This window comes from Zingiber officinale, chromosome 9B, assembly GCF_018446385.1.
Source record: "Zingiber officinale cultivar Zhangliang chromosome 9B, Zo_v1.1, whole genome shotgun sequence".
Taxonomy (NCBI): Eukaryota; Viridiplantae; Streptophyta; class Magnoliopsida; order Zingiberales; family Zingiberaceae; genus Zingiber; species Zingiber officinale.
In genome coordinates, this window is record NC_056003.1 from 20,694,483 (window position 1) to 20,720,494 (window position 26,012).

Genomic DNA, 26,012 nt, shown 5'->3' on the forward strand with positions numbered 1-26,012 from the left:
TATCAATAAGAGGGAAGGAATTATGGGAGAAACTCTATCGACAAATTTTGTTTTGGTAAAAAAATGAAAAAAAAAAAACATATAATAGTAGGTTATTTTGGAAGAATGCTCATAAATTTGTTCCAAAGACTCACATGTGCTTGGCGACAAAGAACATCAACTTTTTTCCAAGGACACATCTTGGTTTCCGTTCCATTGAACGTTCTAACAAAATAACCTCCCGATTTATCAGAAATTGGTTGGTTTCCATCCAAAAAAAAAAATTTAAATTTTTCGGGGACCAATTTAAATATCTCCGCATCTGGCTTGGATGATGACTCTCTGTGTCAACATCATCACTCTCGGTCGCTCGGAACCATTCGAGCACGCAAACAAGGGAGACGACGGAACGCGGCCGGCAAATGTGCTCACTCAACTCCGCATTCTGTGCTGAACCAAGCCGATGAAGGCGTCGCAATGGCAGATTCATGAATCTCCCCGGTAACTCCACTTACCAGCACAGGCACAGTTACGGAGGAGGAGAAGTTTATCCGCTGGGAAAGGTGAAACCTGGGCTACCTCGTGGCTCGCAGTGCCACTTGCACGCGCTTTCCCGGTTCCCGACAAAAAGGTTCCAGCTTCCCCCAATCTAGGCTTCTCAGTTCCTCCGTCCTTTAGGAAAAGGGAAAAAATGTTTTTTTTTCTTTTTCTTTTCGGTGTTGTTCTTGGAGATTAGTTTGATGTGAAACCCTAGCCATCTCCGCGCTGTTTGATTGCTTTCTTCAAGTTGAGGGACCGGATCCGGGGTCGGGATGGGCAACTGTTGCCTTTCGCCGGAGGCCGTCACGCGGGAGGACGTCGGGAGCTTTCCTCGCTCGCACCACGATCCCGGCGGCCGACCAGCCGCCGCCAAGAACCACCGCCACAGCGGCGGAGTACACTCCAAGCGGATGACGGTGCTTGGAGGTGACGCCAGGCCGGTGTGCGGGATCGAGGAGAAGTACGCGCTGGACCGCGAGCTCGGCCGCGGGGAGTTCGGGGTGACCTACCTCTGCATGGATCGCGGCACCGGGGAGCTGCTCGCGTGCAAGTCGATCTCGAAGCGGAAGCTGCGGACGGCGGTCGACTTGGAGGACGTGCGGCGGGAGGTCGCCATAATGCAGCACCTGCCGAGGAGCGCCAGCATCGTGAGCCTCCGGGAGGCTTGCGAGGATGATGGCGCCGTGCATTTGGTCATGGAGCTGTGCGAGGGTGGGGAGCTTTTCGACCGCATTGTAGCAAGGGGCCACTACTCGGAGCGCGCCGCGGCAATCGTTATGAGGACCATTGTTGAGGTCGTGCAGCTGTGCCATCGCCACGGTGTGATCCACCGCGACCTGAAGCCAGAAAATTTCTTGTTTGCAAACAAGAAGGAGAATTCGCCATTGAAGGCCATTGACTTTGGCTTGTCCATTTTTTTCCAGCCTGGTGAGCATTTCCATACTGGATTTTGTGCGCTTAACATAAAATCTAGTGGAGCGCATCCACATTGCTTGCGGATTTCCAGTTTTCAAATGCTACTACACTATGCACTTTCCCATTTATACTGAATTTTTCAATTTTATTGTTGACAAATCATGTAAGAGGTTCTACTGAATAGATTTTTCAGTGATTTTTAATTATAAACTTTCTTGTTTATTTTTTCTTGTGAAGTTTCTCTTTATTGCCATTTCTGTATATATAAAACTCACCTTTTTCTATGCTTTCTATCTTTGAGTTGGTTGTCTCAAACAACAACTATTCATGGGTACTCAAGGATGTAGATTATTTTTTGCACTTTTGGGATTAATTTGTACCTAAATATGCAGAAAAAAGAGTTTGTTTTATGTGCAACATAGATTACTGCCACACTGCGTGAATAAAACAAATTCCATGTTGGCTACAGACAGATCCCAGAAATGGATGTCAACATGAGTTAAAGTATTCCAACATAAATAAAAGTACTTTTTGTTTGGATTACTTAGTTCCACACTGCCAATGTGTGTGACTTTGCTTGTTTTAGCATTGGTTCTCCACCTGACTGCCTATTTTGGTTTGGATTGGGTAGCTCTCTGACTTAACATGAAACCAAAGCAAGTTTGGGCGTGCCAAACCTTAAAAAAGATGTGTATGGCTATCTTTAGCCTTATCAAGTTGGAGGTGTGGGAGCGTTAAGAGATTGCTTGGCCCAACATGATTAGTTTGTATATATCTGTCTTGTTTAGTTGAGTAAGGGTCACCTCCGCTATCTATGTGTCTAGTTATTTTGGGTTGAAGAAACTTGTGCTTTTACACTGATAGTAGTTGTAAATGATCAAGAATTCAGTTCTCCTGAAATTCCTTCTAAATAACATAGTGATTTTTATCTGATAACCTTTATTCTTGTTATCCCATGTTTGTATTATTAATCGTAGTTAATAAGTGAACCCTCTCTGGAACATATTTGTAATGCACCTTGGCCTAGATATACAAGTTACCATAAGAATGAGCTCTTTAATATCTTTCCTACTTTCTCCAATTTCAGGTGAAAGATTTTCTGAGATTGTTGGGAGCCCATATTACATGGCTCCAGAAGTTCTAAAGAGGAATTATGGACCAGAGATTGATATATGGAGTGCTGGAGTTATACTCTACATCCTTCTGTGTGGAGTTCCTCCATTTTGGGCTGGTAATATTTACTTTGTACCATTTATTATTACTACAATTTCAAGCTATATTTTTTTTGCAAATATCTATAAATCCATTTTTTATTTTCATTTCCTATTTCTGTGGGAACAATCTTCTGTCTAACAAGAGATATGGTGTCTGATTCGCAGAAACTGAACAGGGAGTTGCACAAGCCATTCTTAGGGGCGCAATCGATTTCAAACGTGAACCATGGCCTAGTATTTCAGATAGTGCTAAAAGTCTAATTCGCCAGATGTTGGAGCCTGAACCCAAGCTTCGGTTAACTGCAAAGCAAGTGCTTGGTACATGACATTATGCTATTATTCACAATTAATATTATGACAAGGCATGCTAATTTCTATTTATAATGTTATTGTATCTAAATAAATAAACAATGTGATGTTCTAACTGTAGGAAGCTCCAGAACTGCAAGCTCATGTTGTCTAGTTCAGTGCCTTTATGTTCTCTATTGTGCCTAACGACATAAACTGTTAATATAGGGTTAATATGTCCTTAAAAAAGATTGCCTTGCCATCCCACCATCATGTTAGTTGTTGAGGACTGGTTAATATGTCAAATGCAATTGGTTCTTGCCATCTTTTTAAAGGAATGTATCAAAGCAATTTGAGATTTTGAGATGTCCCTTATCTTGAACAGTTGTTCATTATTCCTTAAGTTTGGTATCCAGTTTTTTCTATTTTTTTTAATCAGGGCTGTTGTTTCTTTTTTATACTGAATTTCTTCTTATACTAATCTTTTTTCTTGCAGAGCATCCATGGCTTCAAAATGCAAAGACAGCCCCAAATGTGCCTCTTGGTGATGTTGTCAAGTCAAGGCTTAAACAATTTTCAAGGATGAATAGATTCAAAAGGAGAGCTTTAAGGGTCTGTTGCACTGCCACTGGTAGTTAGCATGGAAGTTTTTGAATGCTTAAGAATAATTGACTTTGGTTAAATTCTGATTAGGTTATTGCTGATCACTTATCTACTGAAGAAGTTGAAGATATTAAAGAAATGTTCAGAATAATGGACACCGACAATGATGGCATTGTCTCCCATGATGAACTAAAAAATGGGCTTGCTAAATTTGGATCGCACCTTGTAGAGTCTGAAGTGCAGATGCTTATTAAAGCTGTAAGTAACATTTAAATGCCCACTTCGTTGAATATAAGACAGTTTTGAAAGTAGTTTGATGAGAATTTGGACGTATTTGTCTGTTGTGTACAGTTTCTTTTGTTGCACATGATATTGGCATAACTAGATGTGGACCAAGTAACTTCTGTATATAAATTTAACCTGATGATCGAACCTTCTCAATGGAATGGCTAAATGAACCAAAGCATACATGTATTAGTCCTGGGGATCCTGTATATCTCATGATCTATCTCCATGTTGATATTTTGGAACGTCTTGAGTTTGGCTTAACCATAGATTGGAATTAGCATATAGGTTACCTATTTGTTTTGTCCTCTCAATTCAGATTTGGTAGTGATAGAATATCATTGAGTGTGTTTGTTCTTCATGACACATTTCTGTTCCCTTTTTAAATTAGTGCGAAATCTATGTTATAAATCAGAAACTTGAACATGACACAGAAAATTATGAACCACTGGCATATCATTGTCATTTGTTGTGCCTAGGTCGCACCGTCAAGATCTGGTCTTGGCATGACTTGTTTGGAGCTGATTGATCCATTTCCCTTCTTGTTTCCAAGCAAGCCTAAGTATACACTTCTGCTCAAGAATAAGTGCTAACTATACGATTAGACCCTGAATAAAATAATTTCAAGCTTCGAACATATTTAAAAGGACTTGTTTAGCCTTAAATATTCTGAAAATCTGGAAGATGCATCAGTCATTTATTTACTTTTCAGTGTTAAACTTAGTTTCTTGTTCATTACTTTGTTTGGATTCTAAGAAACTCTGAGATTTATATAGCTCATAGATATTGAAGCAAGCTTATGTGGAGTGATAAACCTTAACAAAAAACTATGCCAAAGGACGGATCGATTATTACAGAAATGTGCTCAATGATTGTTCACTTCCTTCGTTTTATCTGGTACTCTTCTTGCATGGAGAAAGTTTACTCCAGATCTCATAATTTCAATTTGCTGAATAGGTTGATACAAACGGAAAAGGTGTACTAGATTACGGTGAATTTTTAGCTGTATCGCTTCATTTGCAAAGAATGGCAAATGATGAGCATCTCAGGAGGGCCTTCTCATATTTTGACAAAGATGGGAATGGCTTTATCGAAGCCGAGGAGCTTCACCAGGCACTCGCGGAAGATGGAGCTCCCGATAGCATGGACGTAGCAAAGGATATTCTGCAAGAAGTAGATACTGATAAGGTATATCTCTCTCTCATTTTCATCGGTGTCAGACTTCATCTCCCTCTCCAACAAGCCAGGCATTGTGTGATCGCAGGATGGGAAAATCAGCTACGATGAATTTGTGGCGATGATGAAGACCGGAACCGATTGGAGGAAAGCTTCGCGGCACTATTCGAGAGGAAGATTCAACAGCCTGAGCGTCAAACTGATGAAAGATGGTTCCCTAAATTCGAGCAGTGATCAACAGTTGAGTTAATCGCCCGAACTGTTGTTGCTGCCTTAACACTTAATTCATTCTGTTTTTGTTGGATGGGATTTGTTTTGACGCAACCCTTCGATATGTTTGCTGTGTAATTAACTTCAAGCCATAACGGTAGATGTGCAGTCCGTAGAGTGCTTGTTGCTATGTGCAAGTTCCACTCTGGTGTCTTTTTAGTTTTATTCAAAGTTGTAACATAAGGAAAGATGTGGTAAAAATCTATTGCATTATTTTCGAGGTTGTTAGACGATGCCTTTTTCTTGTGGTGTGGTCTATTCTATTATGTTATCAAACGAAAATCTTTTGGTTTAGGTATTTGATGATTTTTGAGTAATATTTCATATCCGACCTATCAACAAAAGAGATATACAATTCAGAATAGAAAAATTTCAGAAAATTAAGATTTTTTTTTTATTTTGGGGTTAACGAAATTTTTTTATCCAAAATATACTCGAATAAGAAAAAATTATGATAAAAAAGAAAAAATAAAATAAAAAACTTTAAAAAGATAAAAAAATGTAAAAAAACTTAAAAAAGTATTTTAAAATATTTTAAAAATACAAAACACATAAAAATAATTAAAAATTGGAAAAAACATAAAAAATAGGAAAATAAAAAAACGTAAAAAAATTAAAAAAATTAAATAATGTAAAAAATAATAAAAAATAAAAAATATATAAAAAAATAGGAAAAACATAAAAAAATTAAAAAACATAAAAAATAAAAAAATAAAAAAAAGGGAAAAAATTAAAAAAAAAAAGTAAAAAAAATTAAAAACTTTAAATTTTTTTTTTAAAAAAAACACATAAAAATAAAGAAAAACATGAAAAAGAAAAAAATATGATTGATTTTATAACTAAGAGTAATATAGTAAAATATTAAATTAAATTATTTATTAAAATCTTTAAATAAATAAATTTTTGTTACATTACCTAATCGAACAACATATTATATTTTATTTCTCATAATTTTAATTATATAATTATTTATTAATCATATAACTAAAATTATATATGATAATTTGAACTAAACACATTTATTAAAAGGTTTATCAGAAATTGTCTCGGCGACATCATCTCAATGTCATCATGGGATTACGGTTAATGTAAAATATATATTAAATGAATTTGGCGAGCAAAAAAATCAAAAATCAAACAAGTGGGCGTGACCGCGTGAGGCTGATTCGGAACGTAGTTGTCTGATCCAGATCCGACCCGTTTGAGGGTTAAGAACTGCCCAGTTGTCTGTTGTCGCTGACATCAAATTTTGCAAACGAATCGGCGGTGGGGTGGCGGCGACGCCGGTAGGGGCGACGGTTTCTGTCCGTCTCGTCTTCTTGTTTCCTGTCCATTATCTGCTTCTCTGCACGGTCAATCTACCCGACGCTTTACTGAAATTTCGTCGATCGGCCTCTCGCTGGAAAGCAGGTTTAGATTCGATATGATTCGATGTGTATTTTCATAGAGAACTTGTTTTTTAATTTGGAAAAATTCCGAAAAAGGGTAAGAGGTGAGCTTGGATGGCTGTTCTGGAATCGAGTAACTCTAATTTGAGTTCCGGTTAGGGCTCTGCCATTTGAAGAACTAGTTCCCCATTCGGATCTGGAAAGGAAGTAAGATTGTCTGTCTGATCGGAACCTTTATGTAGTCATAAACCTTGTAAGCTATAGGTATTCCCTCACGGGACAAAGAAGTCATAATGTTTTGTTGTTCTTGCTGATTATAGGTTCTTTGAGGTTGTGAATTTTAGGCATATTGTTGCAAGCATGAGGGTGGAATTTTTTCAGACGAAATAAAATGCAATCACCTAACAAAGGTTTAGACTTCATGGACATCTCTGGTTTTACCAATTAATAGGACAAATCCAGATCATGTGATCCTTTTTGTTGAAGCAGCCAGCAGAGGGCTTGTAGTAGGTAGTTGCATCTGGTTTTCTTTTTGTCAGATTAAATGTATGTCTTCTGTCAAGATTCTGTTTTCTGGTACATGATCCCGAAAATGATTGCAGAATTTTGTTAGGAAAAAGAATTTTTAAGTCTCTCAGTCATCAATTATTTACCTGTAAATCTACCCCTAGTTCAATGAGCAGAGTACTGTTTTGGGGATATCTTTTGATCACATATATTCCTGACAACTTGAACAATAGTTAGCCATTGCTATAGAAAATCAATCCTATTTGATGATTTTTCAAATGTTTACGGGGTCATTCATGTTTGTGTCCCATTCAAAATTCACATTCAAAAACTAGTCTAATATTTATAGCAAAGTGGAATTCAACCAAAATCGGTGATGCAAAGTTTTCTTCTCTAAACTCCAACAGAAATTGAATAGCTATTCTTTACAAATTTGGGGTCCTTTTTTTTTTTTTTTTCCTTATATGCTTATGTATCTGGTAATATGTAAGAAGGTTTTATCACAATGTTGTGATATTCTTTTGTGTCAAACAAAAAAGAAAAAAAACCAACAACAACTATAACACTTTCTATTTATTTGGCAGAAATGTAAATCGCATGCTTATTCCTTAGATTGCTTGTGGAATGAATCATGGATCGCGTTGAATAAGGATTAAAGTAGAATGAAGGGTGGGTTTTTGTTTTGATTCTTGTAATTGGTTTAATCAGATTGGAAGAGTATAGTGAATGGAAAGATTGGTATTATTGATTACCAAAAATAGCCTTTTGTTTTTCATATTTTGGAATGCTTATTCGAGATGTTATGCTAATTGAAATAAAACCTTCATTCTAGTGAATTTAACTTGTTTGACATAAGTCCATAATGAGATAGCTATTATGGAAATAAATTCACGGCATTGTTTTCATTTGGGAAATCATCACCTCAAGTTCACCCACAACTTGTCTTGCCAATGATAGAAAATTCTCGTGGTTAATGATAGATTCTAAAATATCGACTGTCTTGCATGCAATCAGAATTTTTATCTCGGTATGGATGTTGATCTCAAATCCATCATATTGTTGGGCATCATTTGTCTCTTTTTGATATGATCTTATCTACATCATTGTCATTAGGCACTGCTGCCGCCGCCATGATCTCTTCTAAGTTGCGGCTTTAAGAACACTTATTAATCTTTCATTTCCTTTTTCTGACTTTGCATTACAGATAAGATGGGGATAATCAGAGGTAGTTTCTGCTTTCTAGTGGGGACTGGCTGTGGAATGTACATTGCCCAGAATTACAATGTTCCGAACATAAAGAGACTCATAAATACATATATGTTTGTGGCAAAGCACATAGAAGAAACCTACAGGAAGTCTAAGAAAGATGACGACTAACAAGCAGGGAAGTGACATTTTCATTGATATTGACTTACCAGATTTTCCATGACAGCATACCTGTAGGATAGTTGAAGATCATTACAATTCAGCTGATCATGATTTGGTAAGAAAATACTTTTGCACTTCTTATCTTTCTTAGTATTTATGCTATAATATGCTTCACTTCTTAAGTTCTTATCTTTCTGAGTTATCGTATGGATGATGAATTATGAGCTTCACACTGTAAAAATTTTCATTTGTTGCGAATCAAATGTTAATCATTTTTCCGCCTTGATCACAATTCTGAGTCATTTATGGTTAAAGTTGTAAATTTTCGGTAAATTCTATCGGATGCAAGCTTTCATTGCTTCCTTGCTCTACGATTCCATGGCCTGTAACTTTGAGATTATATGGTAAAATTTGGTGGCTGAGCCTACCAGTCCACCCTCTTTGCCCATGTTATTTCGTTGGCTAAAAAATACTCATAGTACCACCATCCTCATCATATTTTTCTTCTTTTTTTTCCCCTATATTGGATTTTTTTTCCCTCTCTAATTGTTATAAAAAAAAAGAGAAGAAAAAAATAGAAAGCAAAAGAATGCAGAGAAGAAAAAAAATTTGATCTCTTTCAAAAAAGGAAAAAAATGAGGGGAAAAAAGGGGAGATAAATGTTGAATAAGAAAAACTCTTATACATAGTGGGCATTAAGATATTTGAAGCTTTCATTATATTTTCTCCCTATAAATCTAGTTGGGCATTATAAGATGTATCAAAACCCACCATTTAGAATAATACTAACAATTTAGGTAAACCAACTTTGACATTTGGTTATTTTAAATAGTTATTCCTGATTTGTTTACAAGTTTGGATACATCTATATTCAGATGTAATGTGTTCGAATTTGTAAAAAGTCACTGTGTTTCATTTCCTTTTATTTTAAATCAAAGTTTATTTTTTATTCTTTTATATTTATTCACTCTGGTATTTGGGATCATCCTAAGAATTCCAACATTAGAGGGGGACGGAATGCCACGTTGGTTTGTTACCTTTGATTATTTAACTGTGTTGAAATCTAAATTTGCAAAGTGATAATGGCGGGGAATAATATAGTTCTAAACTCTAATAACTTTTGAACTTTCATGGTTCAATTCATCAAAATTAGTTGTCTCGATATATTTTAACAAAATGGTGTGGTCGAACTCAAGAAGAAACATTTATTGGCGGTTGTTCTTGCTTTCCTAATTGAAGGCCAAATCCAATTATGTGCCATCTCAGTCCATCAACTTCAAAACATCCTTCGACGTTGGTATTTCAACAGTCCCAAACGCATCTCTTATGTATTCAGATGTTTTGTCTATGTTCATCTTTACAAACACGAATGTTTTTTGTTGGGTATCTTATTCATAAAAAAAAGATGTAAGTGTTATCATCTATTATTAATTGTATCGTGATGAAGTTAAAACTCTTTGTACATTAAAACATTTATATGATCGGGATGGCTGTCGAGACTAGGGTGTAGTGGTAGAGTATTTAGATTATCATTCAGATATTCGTGGTTTGATTTTTAATTATTAGGATTCAATTAAAGTCTCATATTGAAAAGATTTGGTAAAGATCATGGTGTTAAAATGATACATGATATCTCCATTAGCATGATATCTTTTGGGGAGAGCCGAAGAACAAAGTTATGAGGGCCTACGCCAAAAATGGACAATATCATGCCATTGTGGAGATATGTGGATATCCTTTTACACAACAAATGGTATTAGAGTCATTGTCCATGCCAGATGCAATATGGGGTGACCTTGAACGAAGTTAAGGGTAGGCCTAGGGTAAGTCAGGTTGACCGGATGCTCGCAGGGAGGCTTGGAGTAGGTCAGGATGACCGGATGTTTATGAGAAAGACCTCGGAGCAGGTCAGGGTGACCAGATGCTCGTGGGGAGGCGAGTAGGTCAGGGTGACTAGATGCTCGCGGGGAAGCCCGGACCATGAGAGTAATTGTGGTCCTTCATTTGAGGGGAGGATTGTTGGGGTTCAATCAAAGTCTCACATTGGAAAGATTTGGTAAAGATTATGGGTTTAAAAGGATGTATGATATCTCCATTGGCATAAAACTTTTTGGGGAGAGCCCAAGAGCAAAGGCATGAGGGCCTAAGCCCAAAGTGACTAAGTGAGTAATATCATGTCATTGTGGAGATATGTAGAGATCTTTTGGGTATAACACTAGTTATGGTGAATTTGTAGAAATTTTTCTTTTAAATAAGATGCACAATTAAAGAATGCTGAGTTTTTTTATTGCCTACCTGAGCGCTTTTTGATTTATCTGATAGTTAGTAAGAAAATTTAGGCGGCGTTTGGTTCTCTCCTAGGAATCGGAATGAGAATGAGTATTATAGAATGAGAATGAGTATGAACTTGAGTTTCATTCTTAAAAATAATATTTGGTTAGTTGAATATTTTCAATTGGAATGAACCTAAATTTCTTTTTTTACCCTTAGAGGAGAATAAGAGAAAAAATTAAATGGGAGTGAAAGTTGAATGTGAGAGAAACATATGATGAGAGAGAAAGTGTGATGAGAGAGAAAGTATAATGGAAAAAAATGAAGAGAGGGAAACTATGATGAGAGAAAATGAGGAGAGAGTACTTGATAGGAGAGAGAGAAGAAAAAAGTACGATGAGAGAGAAAGAGTGATGAGAAAAAATTAAGAGAGAGAAAATATGATGAGAGAAAATGAAAGATTGAGGAAAGTGAAAGTATGATGAGAGAGAAAGAGTGGTGGGAAAAATGAAGAGAGAGAAAGTGTGATGAAAGAAAATGAGAGATTGAGGAGAGAGAAAGTGTGTTGAGAGAGAATGTATGATTAGAGAAAATGAGGAGAGAGAGTGTGATGGGATAGAATGAAGAGAGAGAGAGATGGGAGAGAATGAAGAGAGAGAATGAAGAGAAAGAAAGTGTGATGAGAGAAAATCAAGAGAGAATGGTAAGAGAGATTGAGAAAAGAGAGAAAGTATGATGAAAAAATGAGAAGAGAATATGTAATGGGAGAGAAGTGTAACAGAAAAGAATGAAGAGAGAGAAAATAAGGAGAGAGTGTGTGATGAGAGAAAATGATAGAGAATGTGTGATGAGAGAGAATGAGGAGAGAGAAAGTATGTTGAGAGAGAAAGTGTGATGATAGAATAAGGAGAGAGAAAATATGATAAGAGAGAACAAGGAGAGAGAGTGAATGAAAGAAAAATTGAACAAATATGCTAAAGGTATTTTTGTCTAAAACTTAATTCATATTCCTATTCATCAAAACTTAAGGGAGGGGACGAGTTTTATCCATATCTAAGTTTTTGGGTTTCATTCCGAAATCTTGATTCCATTCCCGTCAACCAAACACAAGATTTAGGAATGAATCGATTCCCTCATTCCTAAACCCCTAAATCAAACGTCATTTTAACATGACAAGGGGCCACCAATGAGGTGGGAGTCTAAAGGTATAATCGTTGTTGATAAGCAAAGTTTTGAGAGTAATAATCGAAGACAAATTACCTTATTTGTCTTAGCAATGGCATTATATTTAGCAACGATAGTAGAGCAAGGTGTCATTGAACTATCAATCCTTTGATGACTTTCAAGGAGATTAAACTTTTTCCAAAAAAAAAAAAAATCATCAACCATTAGAGGACAACTTTGGCCAAAAAGACATGACATGTACGCGTGTCGAATATTGAACTAGTCGAGGTCAAAATCTATCTAAGATGTTACTTGAATTATTTTTCAAAAGTTTACTAATGGATACATGTAAATTTAAAAAATTTTCAAATCACACAACATATTTTGAGAATGATCTAAGGGCACACTAATTTGGATGATGTTCTTGTTCTACCTCTCCTACCAACATTAATTTTTCATACGTCAATTTTTAATACATCCAAGTCATATTGAAACATTTAAATTTTAAAATAAGGTTCGGATGCATGCAACCTCAACAACTCTTTCTCTCTCTACTCATGTAAAGTAAATTTCTATTACCTGTCGATTTATATAACTTGATTTTTTAAAATTTAATTACTAAAATCAAAACTAAGATCTGACATCAAATTTATCTTCTCAAAATTTTACTCGTTTATATGGTTGTAAATTCACAAAAATCTAAATAGTGTAGGTCTATTAATGGATTTTGATCAAAATTTATTAATCGACCTAGAACAGTTCAATTGCATTCATTCCAAGTTTGTGAGTTTCTGAAGTGCCTTGAAGTCTAAATGTGTCATCCATTGCTATTTTTATGCTTCCTTAATAGTGCCAAGGAGAAAAAAAGTGTTCATCTAGAATGCTTGGGCCTGGTCTCTTGGAGACTACTAAAGCATTCTACTTGGAAATTAGTATAATATTAGATCACCTCTAGGGAGCCCAAAATAAGTAATTGATGACACCTTTGAACTCCTTGCAACCTATAAACTCACAAGACTTGAAATTGATGCAATTTGATCTATGTAAATCGATCAGTGAGTTTTGGTCAGTAAATTTTGATCGCAACTCACTAATAGATCTATGCTAGATTTCTATAAACTTGCATCCATCTAGTAGGGTTGAGTGAGAGGAAGATAGATATAGTGTCAAACTTTGGTTCTGATTAAGGAACACTTTGGGCTTGTTGTGGGGGAGATTAGACCCAACTTGGTCCTAGTATATTCTCATATCAGGCCCAATGTGATCTTGGTCTCTAAAAGCAGACCGTGATCAAGTTGGGTCTGGTCTCCACACACCAGACTTATAGTGTTCCTTGATCAGAACCAAGGTTTGACATCATATATATATATATATATATATATATTTCTCTCATTCAACCATATCGGATGGGTGCAAGTTTGAATTTCGGGTGCAAGTTTGTAGAAATTCAAATAGTCGAAGTTCATTAGGATTCAGTCAAAATCCACTAATTGACTTATAAAGCTTAGATTGTACTCATTCAGGTTCTGTGGATGTTTGAGATCACAAGGAGTCCAAAAGTACCCTCCATTACTTATTTTGAGCTCTCAGAAGTACTCTAGTATTATGCTAACTTTTAGTTAAAACGCTTGAGTCGGGTCTCTTGGAGATCAGAACCATGTTGGGCTTGATCTTAGAGTAGACTAGGACTAAGTTGGGCCTAGTTCCTGGTCTGCTCTCAAGTTAGGCCCACTGTGGTTCCAGGAGACTAGGCCCAAGCGTTCTAGTTGAAAACTTTTTTCTCCTTGGTACTAATAAGGAAGTCTGAAAACGGTAAAGGATGACACATTTGGACTCCATGGAACTTTAAAAACTTACAAGACTTAGAATGGGTGCGATCAAATCTCGTTAGGTTGATTAGTATATTTTGATTGAAATCCACTAATGGACTTAGATATTTGGATTTTTATGAATTTATGACCACATGAAAGACTAAAGTATGGAGAAGGTAGATTTGAGGTCAAATTTTGGTTTTGATTTTAATAGTTAAATAAAAAAAAATAGAGTTGTATAAATTGACAGGTGAGAGCAAGGTAGAGAGAGATTTGGTTTTCACAAGTAGAGATAGGGAAAGAAAAAGTAGAGAGAGTGAGGGAAATATTGAGGTTGCATGCATCAAACTATAAAATATTTTTTATATTTAATTTTTTTGAAGATGGCTCGGATGCTTTGGAAGTAGGAATTGAAATTTGTGGTTAACAGAAAGAGTAGAATGAGAAAACCATTCAAATCAGTATGCCCTTTTGTCATTCTCAAAGTTGCGTGATTTAAGAATTTTCTAAATCTGTGTGCGCCCTTGATAAATTCTCAATTATCACATTAATGACCGAATCAAAATAGATAACTACCAATCATGCCACTGCGGACATTTCGATCTAACCTATAGAGGCAAATAATGGTTGAGTAATGACCATTAAGTGGAGTTAATGATTATCAAGGGTTTGAGCTTATAAATTGAGTATCTTCTCGGGTAATTTATCATCGATCCATCCATTAGCAAATAACTTTTCCTTCACGATCTTTTACTCTCCACCTTTTTTTTAGCTCACTTTCCTCATGATAGCATTTGAGTATTGATACGAAATATTATGAGTAGACCCAAAAGTGGCATGGAAGTCAAAGCTAAGGTGAGGTGGCAGCTAGGGCGTCACCCTCATTAGGGCTTAGCTCCTCATTCGGTGCCAAGGCCTTAGGTATTAGGATAGTTGGCCTAAAAGTCAATCGTACTTGAAGGATTCAGTGCTCCACTTGTGAATAACCGGTTGGCACAAAGACCAGTCAAAATTATGACCCGCACAACATAACTTTGTTATATAACCGTCCAACTCAAAGGTCGGTCGGATGTATCTAAGTTGGGTGTTCGCTCTCAATATATGACTGAACGTCCTAGAGAGGGTGGGCTTAATAAACCTATCTCTTCATTTAGTGTCAAGATATATAGACTAAACCCGAACTACCCTGGAGTCGATTGAGCATATGACGTTCAGTTCCCCATTTCTGCAATGTTACTTTCAGCTTACAGATTCAGTCTTACAGTGTTGTACAACCTTCACTATAAATCAGACCGTCACAAGGCCGGTCGTATTTAAGAATCCAAGCGCCTTGTTATCCAATAGTTATTCTCCTATCATACGTTCGGTCGGTTCTAGAGTTGACCGGACTTGCGCAACTTGGCTCCTCATTACTTATCAAATCTTCAGTATGAGCCTACGAGCATATTGTTGACAGGATTTATGTCGAGTCGGACTTATGTGATTCAACTCTGAGCATAAGATAATTCTCATTACAAATCCGGTCAGACATAGAGACGATTGGGATACCCCGTCTGTCCAAGTATTTGGCTAGGTTATATTCCAAAAGACAACATTGTCAGGGAATTGTAATAGATTGTCAGAATGATAGCTATTTATCAAAGAATATTGTTCGGTTACAATATATGCATTCAATGGAACATTCTTACGAAAGTGACTATACAACTTCTATCATTATTGTAGAGGTTACACCGGACTGTTCATATACATGTAAAAGAAGATTTCTCGAAAGATAATTATATAAATGTCAGACTATATGTCTTCTATTATCCGACATCTTCTAACACCGAATATTACTTATCACCTCATTATTAATTACATAATTATGAAATGTGATATAAAAAGGACATTCTCTCAGCTGAGGAGGTACGTTTTTGACGGACTTGCACAACATTACTCTTTGCTACGCTTACTCAATTTTATTGTAGTTTTTCTCCATATTTTGTTTGGCCATCTACTGATTTGAGTGTTGAAGGGCGTACGTTAGGGACTCCTTCCCTGATCTTTGTCCTAATGTTCCGTTGGCTCTTTCGAGTATGGGCGAAAAGGAGTACCAAGCGTCATCGTTTCTCCCTAGCAAAGTCTTCTCCAAATTAATGTCAAAGTGACTTGTCCAATGCGCTATCTCCACAACTTTCAAAGAGAATCATATACTATTTAATTTGCTATGAAGAATCATGTTTAGTTACAAAGTGGTTGGGTCGTTGTATCTTAAAAAAAACGTCCTTTAAGACTTCTAAGCATTATCTGAGAGGGAACAACCTATTTTATAAAAAATTGTGTTAAATACGGCCTCGAGAATTCAATTTCCCGACCTTCCAGCTATAAGCCGCTTGACTTATCTTTTTTTCTCAGCTGTCAAGTACTATGATTCAACTGAGTGTCCCAAGCTCACCTACTCAGCATTGTCTCCTACAGGCAGGATCCTCTGGTCCTCGGACTAGGGGCAGTGATAGGTGGATTCCACCTATCACTATAGTGGACTAGGACCCTAGTCAGCTAAATGCGGACCAGAGTATCCCTGCTCGTCTCCTAAGCCACTCGACTTAGCTGTCTCTCAAGCCGCGCGACTTAGATGTCTCTCAAGTCGTCCGACTTAACTCTATCTTTCAAGCCGTTTGACTCGATCGTCTCTTGAGTCACCATTTAGCTTTACAAGGCATCCAACAGCTCAGGGCCGACCCTAGATTTTAAAGGGTTCAGTGAAAAAAAACTCTTTATATTTATATAATAATAATAATAAAATCGATACTATAAAAATAATTTTATTAACAGAATAAGAATTTACCATAATAAAAAGAGATCAAACAAACTAATTGAGTAATCTAAAATTATTTTTCATTTAATCATCCGCCAAGCTAAATCAACATGGATCAAATAAAAAAACTCCACCTAAATTGAAGCCTCAAAGAGTCTAAGCGCGTGTGTAGTGTCAATGAGCATCGGTGGTGATGCAACGACGATGACATTGGAAATCACAGTGTAGGAACTAGGAAGGTGGGTATCAGTGGCGGTCAAAGTGGGCGAAAGCGAAGAGTTTGAGTGTGAGACAAGGAACAAAAGTGAATTTAGGGTTTAGGAAGAAATAGGAAAAAACAGAGGAAGCAAAGATATGATTGAACTCCCTCCCGTAGGTATTTCTCTCTTTTATTATTATCACTTTTATAAAAAAAATCTACAATCATTTTAGATTTTATAATTAGATCTTTTTAAATTAATTTTTTATTCAATAAATATTAACATTTTTTTACTAATAGAAGTGGGGCCTGCCCAAGGTGGGGCCCTGTGCGCCAGCCCCACCTTGACCACCCTAGGGCCGGTCCTGCAACAACTCATCCTCCTAAATCAGCCTTCTGTTTGGGCGTCAACGAGTACTCTGACTTGACTAAGTTTCTTGAGCCCTCCAAAAAAATTAAAAAATGATAAACTCAGTTAGCTTTAATGAGTATCCTTGGGATGATCAGCCTAGCTCTATTATCGGTCACCAGAATAAATCAGAAAGCGTGTGATGCGGTCAGCCCAGAAACCCGACATCCTTTGGTTGTGTTTCCATTTGGAGGAAAATTTTTTACAAATACGTCATAGCTAGGGATTGAACCGCGAGTGTCTGGGTGATAATCTAGATGTCCTATCACGAACCATAGCCCCGGGGAATTCTTGAGCCCTCTTATGTGGGAAAAGACGATACGCTTGCTCCAGTATCCCTGTCAATCTTGTCTAGATCAATACAGAAGAGGTAAATCAAGAATGACTATTAGTTATTAATATAAATGCATGGTTAAAATATAAAAGAGGACATGCTCTCAGACGTGTCAAGTTTTAACTCTAATCTTATATGATAATTAAGGTCCATGTCTTAACCACTGTACGGAGAGATTCTTGAGCCCTCCTAACTCGTCGACTCGGTTGTCTGTCTTCCGATCACCTCAATTCATCTCGTATGCCCGCTCAACTTGACTTTCTCAGCATCCCAGTCTTCTAGAGCACGTTTTCTCCATATCTGTGATATTCAAAGTGACTACATAAGTTAGTCGTTTGAATTTAATATTTTTATTTATAATTTTGTATCAATATTAAAAATGGAGGAATTTAGTCCTTGGGCATGGAGGATCTTATCCAAGTTCGCATAAGACAATAAGTCGGTGGCCACCTTAACTAGACTTTGCTGTTTAATATCACTCCCCATTTGTGATAGTACCTTTCAAAAGCAGATCTTGTACCTTAACCAAATACAAATATATGCAGGGAGCAAACAACTCCAAAAGCAGTGGGGCAGGTTGAAGGAAGCCATTAGAAGAGCAAAGTGAATTCGTCTCCTGCCTCCTCCTCCTCCTCCTTGCAGTTGCCAGAGAGATAGAGATGATGCATATTGATGGCTTGAGATGGGAGCATAATGATGAGGGAATGGAGGGGAAGGCATGAGCTGCCGCCATTAATGATGCTGCCAAGGTATGGATATTCATGCTCCGAGCAGCTTGCTCTCTCTCTCTCTCTCTCACTTCTTTTGCCTTCTAAAGGTGCAGCAACTCTCTGTGGCAGATCATGGTCTGATCAGTAAGATCAAATCCTTCACTTTTGCTCAGACTTCATCTTTCAATGCTTCATCAAACAAATGCTAGCAAAACATCAAGTCCTAACTAATTTATCAATACCCTTTCTCTTTCTGGATAGATATATCAGTCAGTTTTATTTAAAATTATCGATAAATCTTGAGAAAACTCTTTTAATGTATTTATGCCTCTGGATCTAAATTCGATAACATAAATTAAGAACGGTGAATTAAATTGAGAGCACATCTCTAAATTTTTACTTTACTAGTTTAAGAATTCATTGTTTTCAATTTACGCTGATCCGGTGATAAGGAGGGGTTCTGGTCAGTAGGGTGGTTAATGACATGGTGGAGGTCAAAGTCAAGCTAGTCAACTTCCCGGTATTATTGTCCGATCGGACAACCCCCTTTTCCAATTTTGAGGAAGAACTGCCGAGCCTACATGAAGCAGACGTTAGCACAGCTCGGCCAAGTACCAAGCTTTCGGCGCTCAGACAAACAAGGTATGCGTCGAGCGGCTAGTCCGCTCGGACTCACACCGGCAAAATAGTGACGACCGAGCAGACTACATTCAAACATAGCTTCTCCGTTCTATATAGCAGCGGAGCCTGGACAGCGGATGCTTGCCGAGCGGCCATTCCGCTCGGCCCGAGGACAAGATCGCCCGGACGGTCGATAGTTGGTCGAGCGGCTCTTCCGCTCGGCTTGTAACAGACAAAAGGAGGATAAGAGGATATCTTTCTGGGAATCTGTGCCGCCGACAGACGGCATGCTTGGTGGCATGGTCAGGTAGAAGATCGTACGATGGAAGCTTCCGCTATCTTGTCAAAGATATGCTCGGGTCGTTAAGGTATGATGTTAGAGATACTTTTCTGTCACGTCTCTTCAGGGTATGCATCGGGGAGCGTGCACGCGCTCCCAGAGAGTCCTATATAAAGACCCCCAAGATTTGACGGAGGTATGCATAATCTCTACTGTAGCCACAGTTACTCTGTCATTTTGCTTCCTCGTTTCTTCTACATTGTTGGTGTTTGACTTGAGCGTCGGAGGGTCATCGTCGGGGAACCCCTCCCCGGCTCGGCACTGACGTTGCTGTGGTTACAGACTTCATTGACGAAGAGTCCACCACTAATCATCAGGAGTGCTGCGCCCTCAGTATCCATTGTCTCAACTCTTGGATAGGATCATATGCTGTCAAATTTAAACTTGAGAGCATAGATATTTCAAGATGGTTTTCAAAAATACATTAATTTTTGTTTAAAATGATTCAGAATTTTGAATGACTTAACACCATTTGAAAATTTAAAAGTGTGTTATTTTTCAAATTAGGAAAAGTTTTAGGAACAAATTGATAGTGTTGTTAATTAGTATCATTAACTTAGGCTTTATAATGAATTTATGATAAATTTTATCAAGTATTTACAAGCTTAATAATTTACTATTCTTAATTTATGTTGTAAATTTCGATCCGATTGGATAAATATAATAAGAAGGCTTTCAAAATTACATTTGTTTTAATTTGAAATGATTTGAAGTTTTCTAGTGTTACCCATCAATTTTAAACGAAACTCCCTGATGAACTTATAGAGAAAGAAGAAGGGTATTTCGAAAATATAATATGTGATTTAGATATTATAAAAATTGATTACGTGATTTAAATAATATCAAATTTTACTTACCCAATCCGTAAAATGCCGATAGGAAAGGATTTCTCCAAGATGAAATCTTGGAGAGACAAATGGAGTGTTCAATGCACACCCACCAAACCTGTTGGCTCAAACCAAGGCTCCTCCATGGCAATGCGTATTGGATACTTTGAATGGTGCCACAAATAACAACACAAAACAAAGCCAAAGATTCGACAGGATACTAATGAACTGCCCTCACAAAGAATCCAATGCTCTTCTCTCTCTCTCTCTCTCAAACGCATGCCACTTTAAGTTCTATTCTGTTCTGCTTCTTCTCTCCTCTTCCTTTTGTTCATGATTTTTATTTTTATGTTTCTTTCTTTCTATTAACTATTTACCGAGCTCTGCAGTAATCAGGGCTTGTGGGGGTCCTCCATTCCAAAAGCCTCCAAAATGTTTAAGATCACGTTGGCAATTGCAGATAGCACAGTCTGCAGATCAGAAGGAAGCAAGGAATAACATGGATCTCAGAAGACATGGTGCAAGCTCCAAGCTTTTGATCGCTTCTCCTTCTGTTTCCTGTGGAGAGAGTAAAAACGAGGAGGGAGGCAGTGTAGGGACAGAGAAGGTGGCAGAACCAGACCAGCTGGATCGAGAAGTGGACCGTTGCTACGCGGACGAGGACGGCGGCGATGGCTACCGCACGCCGACGTCGCCGAGCCGTAGAATTCCGGAGCCTCTCTCCTGCCCGCCGGCGCCCAGGAAGTCTAAGCCTTCTTCTTCTTCTTCTTCGCTGAGGTTGAAGAGGAGGAAGAGGAGCAGAGGAACGGAGGCGGAGGGGAGCGGGAGCTTTGCCAGCTCTAGCCCGGAGCTGGAGGACTTGCCTCCGGAGAGCAAGAAGGCTAGGAAGATGCTGCAGTGGAAGAGTGTGATTGAAGAAGATGCTGCTGCTGCTGCTCCTCTGTTTGAGCTGCATAAATGATCAGAACTTTTCTTTAATTTCTTTTTATTTATTTATTTGTTTTCATTTGTTGATCTTTTGATTGGAACTTGGATTTTGATCGCGACGCTGGCTGTGGAAGTGATCGGATTTGGGTGTGTTTATAGATTGAATTTCTCATTCGTATTGTTTGATCGTTCCTCCGGAATTTTGGCGACTGTGGAAGACGAAGACGCCATCAGTCACGGAGGACTTTTATATACATATATATATATATATTATTTATCCTCGTATCTTAGATAATTTTTATATTAATATTTTTTTTATTCCACCTAATTATTATCATTCAACTAAAATATATTAAATTAATATTATATTAAAAAATATAATTAAAAAAGGGCTAGAAAGAATATATATATATATATGCACACCTACTAATAAAAAAATCTTTAATATCCTCTATTTCGTATCCTCCTCTATTAAGTTGGATATCTAATTAGGTTCGGAGAGAATTGACATTTGGATAGAGTAGGCTAAGTTAGCTAACTTAGTTGGTTTGGTCTTGATGGGATGGGTGGTTTGGTCAGACTAGTAGGTCGGTCCAAACAAGTTAGGTGAATTCGTCGATCAATCAATTCAGACAAGTAAGTTAGGCTGTTTTGTGTTTTGTAGGGTAATTGGATTTGGATTGGTTGATGTGACCGATTTAGTTGACTTGATTGGTTCAAATAGTTTACTTAATCTGGTTTATCCATGGTCTGATCAAATTGATTGATTTCGTTGAGATAAGTTTAGTTATTTATATAATTTGGAAAAAAATACATCCTTTATTTTAATTGACGGGGGTAGGGGTAGGGGTAGGGGTAGGGGTAGGGGCAGGGGAGGACTAAGAGGGCGTGGGGCTTCCCCGTCTTGACGTGTGGCCAGGCGCGAGAAGCACCTCATGGATGACACGACAAGGTCAAGGGCGAGGACTCGGCGCGGAGGAGCGTGTGAGGGAGGAGGAAGTAGACACTATCAGGAGCGAGACGGTTGTTCGGGCGAAGGCGGGCAGAGGCAAGGTGAGCGGCGGAGACGAGCACTGGCGAGGAGGTTGGGCCGCCTAGTGAGCTCCCCATAGTCACTAGCACCCATAGATTCCCCATGTTGCTGGTGAGGCAGACAATGTAGGAGTTACGAAGATGAAAGGGTGTCTCTTCTCCTTCATCTTCCTCCTTTATGAATGACCCTTCATCTTCCTCCTTTATATATGAGTGATATTCATTTGCCTTTATATACTAGGTGTCCAAGAAATTGAAAGGAAGAGGTGGTGAGCAAGTAATCAACGAAGAAGAACATCCGACTCGGCGCGGAGGAGTGCATGAGGGAGGAGGAAGTAGATACTACAAGGGGCAAGATGGTTGTTCGAGCGAAGGCGGGCAGAGGCAAGGTCAGCGAGGTGAGCGGCGGAGACGAGCACTGGCGAAGGGGCTGAGCCGCCCAGTGAGCTCCCCGCAGTCACTGGCACCCGCAGATTCCCCATGTTGTCGGTGAGGCAGACAATGTAGGAGTTACGAAGATGAAAGGGTGTCTCTTCTCCTTCATCTTCCTCCTTTATGAGCGGCCCTTCATCTTCCTCCTTTATGAGTAATATTCACTTGCCTTTATATATGAGGTGTCCAAGAAATTGAAAGGATGAGGTAGTGAGCAAGTAATCAATGAAGAAGAACATCCCTTTGTGGAATTTGGTTTGTGAATCTTGAAAAGCTTTCTAATTCATTCATGATTATTCTTTCGACAACAAGCGAAGATCAAGATCTACTACGAGAGATCATTATGAGTTTTTTTGCTCTGTACGAATCTTCTTCTTATGAAGCAACAATGGTATCAGAGCATATTACTCGGGAGAGGAGAAATCCCTTCGACGATCGGTGATCACATCGCCGCTTCTGCCGCGTAGTTGTGCCGGGAGATTTTCTCTGTCGCCGGGACTGACACAAGCGTTGATGAGGGGGTTGGCAACCGGTGTCCATAGCCGGCGAGTGTCTGCTACGGCTTTGAAAGGGCGGTGGTCGGTTGCCAGCACGTTCATCGCATTTGAGATGAGGCGTGCTATAGTAACTTAACGAAGCATAGTATTTTGAGTAAATATTTGATTTTTAAAAATAAAAAAGAAAATAAAAAAATAAAAATGTTTCTATGAAACAGAAAGATTTTTTTTCAATGAAATTAATTAAAATTAAACTTTATGTTTTAATTTTTAAATTAATTATACTTATTTTTGTTTGGATTTACAAGATTAGATATGATTGATTCAATTCAAACCGGTCTAGTTCATTTGAACTAGACTATATCAAATTAGGTTGGTCTAAACTGAACTCTGATTTGATTTAAACCATTGGTTGGTTTAACCGGATCAATAATGATAGTTTAATTAAATGAGCTTAGATTAAATAAAAACAACTAAATATCTCAATTAGATTAGTTCTAATGCTAACAAGGGACTAAGCTAATACTTAGGGTCCGATTTCTCAATCGACCTGTCCAGTGTGTCAATTAATTGGAGCTCCTCAAAATAAAGAAAAAATATATTTTTTTATTTACTTATAGATTCTGTATATTTTTCTATGCATATCTGTGAATTGAAATGAACCGATTTTGTTAATGGTTTGTCGATTTTGTACTGACATTATTATTTTCAAATTCAAACCAGATGCCACGAATGATATGCAAGATGACCCATCGCGACATATAACAGAATGAGCTGCAGGAAGAGATTCAGGATATCGAATATGATCCAGTTTATGGACTCAGAGGACACATTAGATGACTCGATCGACTATTCTAAAACATGATAATCCCAGTTAGCCTCATTGATTATCTCTGGAGTGACCGGTCCGACCCCACAGAAGTTTTCCACCGGCAATCAGGGTAAATTGGGAAGCGCACGCGGTAGCCAACCCAGACGCCCAGCATCCTTTGATTGCGCTCCCAATTTGGAGGAAAATTTCTGCAAATACGCCGTAGCTAGGGATCGAACCGCGGGTGCCTGGGTGACAACCTGGATGTCCTACCGTGGCACCATGCCCCGGGGATAAAACTAAGGTAGGGTAAATTTTTTAACGTGACTGGGCCCACCGCTCCGCGGCCCCATACCCCAGAAACCCCCGAAGGGATTTTTTGGGGAGCCTCAGTACCACGTATCCAACGGATAAAAAGTTGATAAGAGGACTCAAACGCGGCACCTCAGTCAACAGTGCCCAAAATAGGGACTTAAATTGATAAGAGCATGCACAAGTGGGGGCTCAAACCTGGCACGACAGTCAATGGGTAACAACATCATAACCAGAGCACCCTAGTTCGGTTGTTTAAAACTAAGATAGGGTAAACTTTTTAACGTGACTGGGCCCATCGCTCCACAGCCCCATACCTTAGAAACCCCCGAAGGGATTTTTTGGGGAGCCTCGGTACCACGTATCCGACGGATAAAGAGTTGATAAGAGGGCTCGAACACGGAACCTCAGTCAACAGTGCCCAAAATAGGGACTTAAATTGATAAGAGCATGCGCAGATGGGGGCTCGAACTTGGCACCTCGGTTAATGGGTAACAACGTCATAACCAGAGCACCCCTAGTTCGGTTGTTAAAAACTCAGGTAGGGTAAACTTTTTAACGTGACTGAGCCCACCGCTCCGCGACCCCATACCCTAGAAACCCCCGAAGGGATTGTTTGGGGAGCCTCAGTACCATGTATCCGACGGATAAAGAGCTGATAAGAGGGCTCGAACGCGGCACCTCAGTCAACAGTGACCAAAATAGGGACTTAAATTGATAAGAGTATGCGCAGATGGGGGCTCGAACCTGGCACCTCAGTCCATGGGTAACAATGTCATAACCAGAGCACCCTTACTTCGGTTGTTAAAATAAGGTAGGGTAAACTTTTTAACGTGACTGGGCCCACCGCTCCGCAGCCCCATATCCCAGAAACCCCCAAAGGGATTTTTTTGGGAGCCTCAATACCACGTATTCGACGGATAAAGAGTTGATAAGAGGGCTTGAATGCGGCACCTCAATCAACAATACCCAAAATAGGGACTTAAATTGATAAGAGCATGCGCAGATGGGGGCTCGAACCTGGCACCTCAGTCAATGGATAACAACGTCAAAACTAAACTAAGGTAGGGTAAACTTTTTAACGTGACTGGGCCCATCGCTCCGCGGCCCCATACCCCAGAAACCCCCGAAGGGATTTTTTGGGGAGCCTCAGTACCACGTATCCGACAGATAAATAGTTGATAAGAGGGCTCGAACGTGGCACCTCAGTCAACAGTGCCCAAAATAGGGACTTAAATTGATAAGAGCATGCACAGGTGGGGGCTCGAACCTGACACCTCAGTCAATGTGTAACAACATCATAACCAGAGCACCCCTAGTTCGGTTGTTTAAAAACTAAGGTAGGGTAAACTTTTTAACGTGACTGGGCCCATCGCTCCGCAGCCCCATACCTTAGAAACCCCCGAAGGGATTTTTTTGGGGAGCCTCGGTACCACGTATCCGACGGATAAAGAGTTGATAAGAGGGCTCGAACGCGGAACCTCAGTCAACAGTGCCCAAAATAGGGACTTAAATTGATAAGAGCATGCGCAGATGGGGGCTCGAACCTGGCACCTCAGTCAATAGATAACAACGTCATAACTAGAGCACCCTAGTTCGATTGTTAAAACTAAGGTAGGGTAAACTTTTTAAGGTGACTGGGCCCACCGCTCCGCGACCCCATACCCTAGAAACCCCCGAAGGGATTTTTTGGGGAGCATCAGTACCACATATCCGATGGATAAAGAGTTGATAAGAGGGCTCGAACGCGGCACCTCAGTCAACAGTGCCCAAAATATGGACTTAAATTGATAAGAGCATGCACAGGTGGGGGCTCGAACCTGGCACCTCAGTTAATGAGTAACAACGTCATAACCAGAGCACCCCTAGTTCGGTTGTTTAAAAACTAAGGTAGGGTAAACTTTTTAACATGACTGGGCCCACCGCTCCGCAGCCCCATACCCCAGAAACCCCCAAAGGAATTTTTTTGGGAGCCTCAGTACCAC

General features: G+C 38.8%; 2 protein-coding genes across 8 annotated transcripts; both read left to right on the forward strand.

Annotated features, from left to right (window-relative positions):
• The first annotated feature begins 326 nt into the window (after positions 1-326).
• Positions 327-5,498, forward strand: LOC122023713 (calcium-dependent protein kinase 16-like). Of its 3 annotated transcripts, none has more exons than XM_042581992.1 (8): positions 327-610; positions 716-1,446; positions 2,522-2,665; positions 2,814-2,966; positions 3,433-3,548; positions 3,630-3,797; positions 4,782-5,012; positions 5,089-5,498. In XM_042581992.1, exons 2-8 carry the CDS (start codon positions 792-794, stop codon positions 5,248-5,250), a joined length of 1,629 nt encoding a protein of 542 aa, XP_042437926.1. In that variant the 5' UTR covers positions 327-610; positions 716-791; the 3' UTR covers positions 5,251-5,498. The 3 variants fall into 3 exon arrangements, with proteins under 3 accessions (XP_042437926.1, XP_042437925.1, XP_042437927.1); XM_042581991.1 differs by having other exon boundaries at positions 734-1,446; XM_042581993.1 differs by having other exon boundaries at positions 767-1,446.
• A 1,006-nt stretch (positions 5,499-6,504) lies between these two features.
• Positions 6,505-21,022, forward strand: LOC122025533. 5 transcript variants are annotated; one of them, XR_006123749.1, is made up of 4 exons: positions 6,505-6,680; positions 8,370-8,648; positions 18,064-18,267; positions 18,336-21,022. XR_006123749.1 is itself a non-coding variant. In XM_042584345.1 (2 exons), exon 2 carries the CDS (start codon positions 20,516-20,518, stop codon positions 20,975-20,977), a length of 462 nt encoding a protein of 153 aa, XP_042440279.1. In that variant the 5' UTR covers positions 18,067-18,267; positions 18,336-20,515; the 3' UTR covers positions 20,978-21,022. The 5 variants fall into 5 exon arrangements, 4 of the variants coding, with proteins under 4 accessions (XP_042440279.1, XP_042440281.1, XP_042440280.1 ...); XM_042584345.1 differs by lacking the exons at positions 6,505-6,680; positions 8,370-8,648 and having other exon boundaries at positions 18,067-18,267; XM_042584347.1 differs by lacking the exons at positions 6,505-6,680; positions 8,370-8,648 and having other exon boundaries at positions 18,067-18,267; positions 18,358-21,022.
• Positions 21,023-26,012: the final 4,990 nt, after the last annotated feature.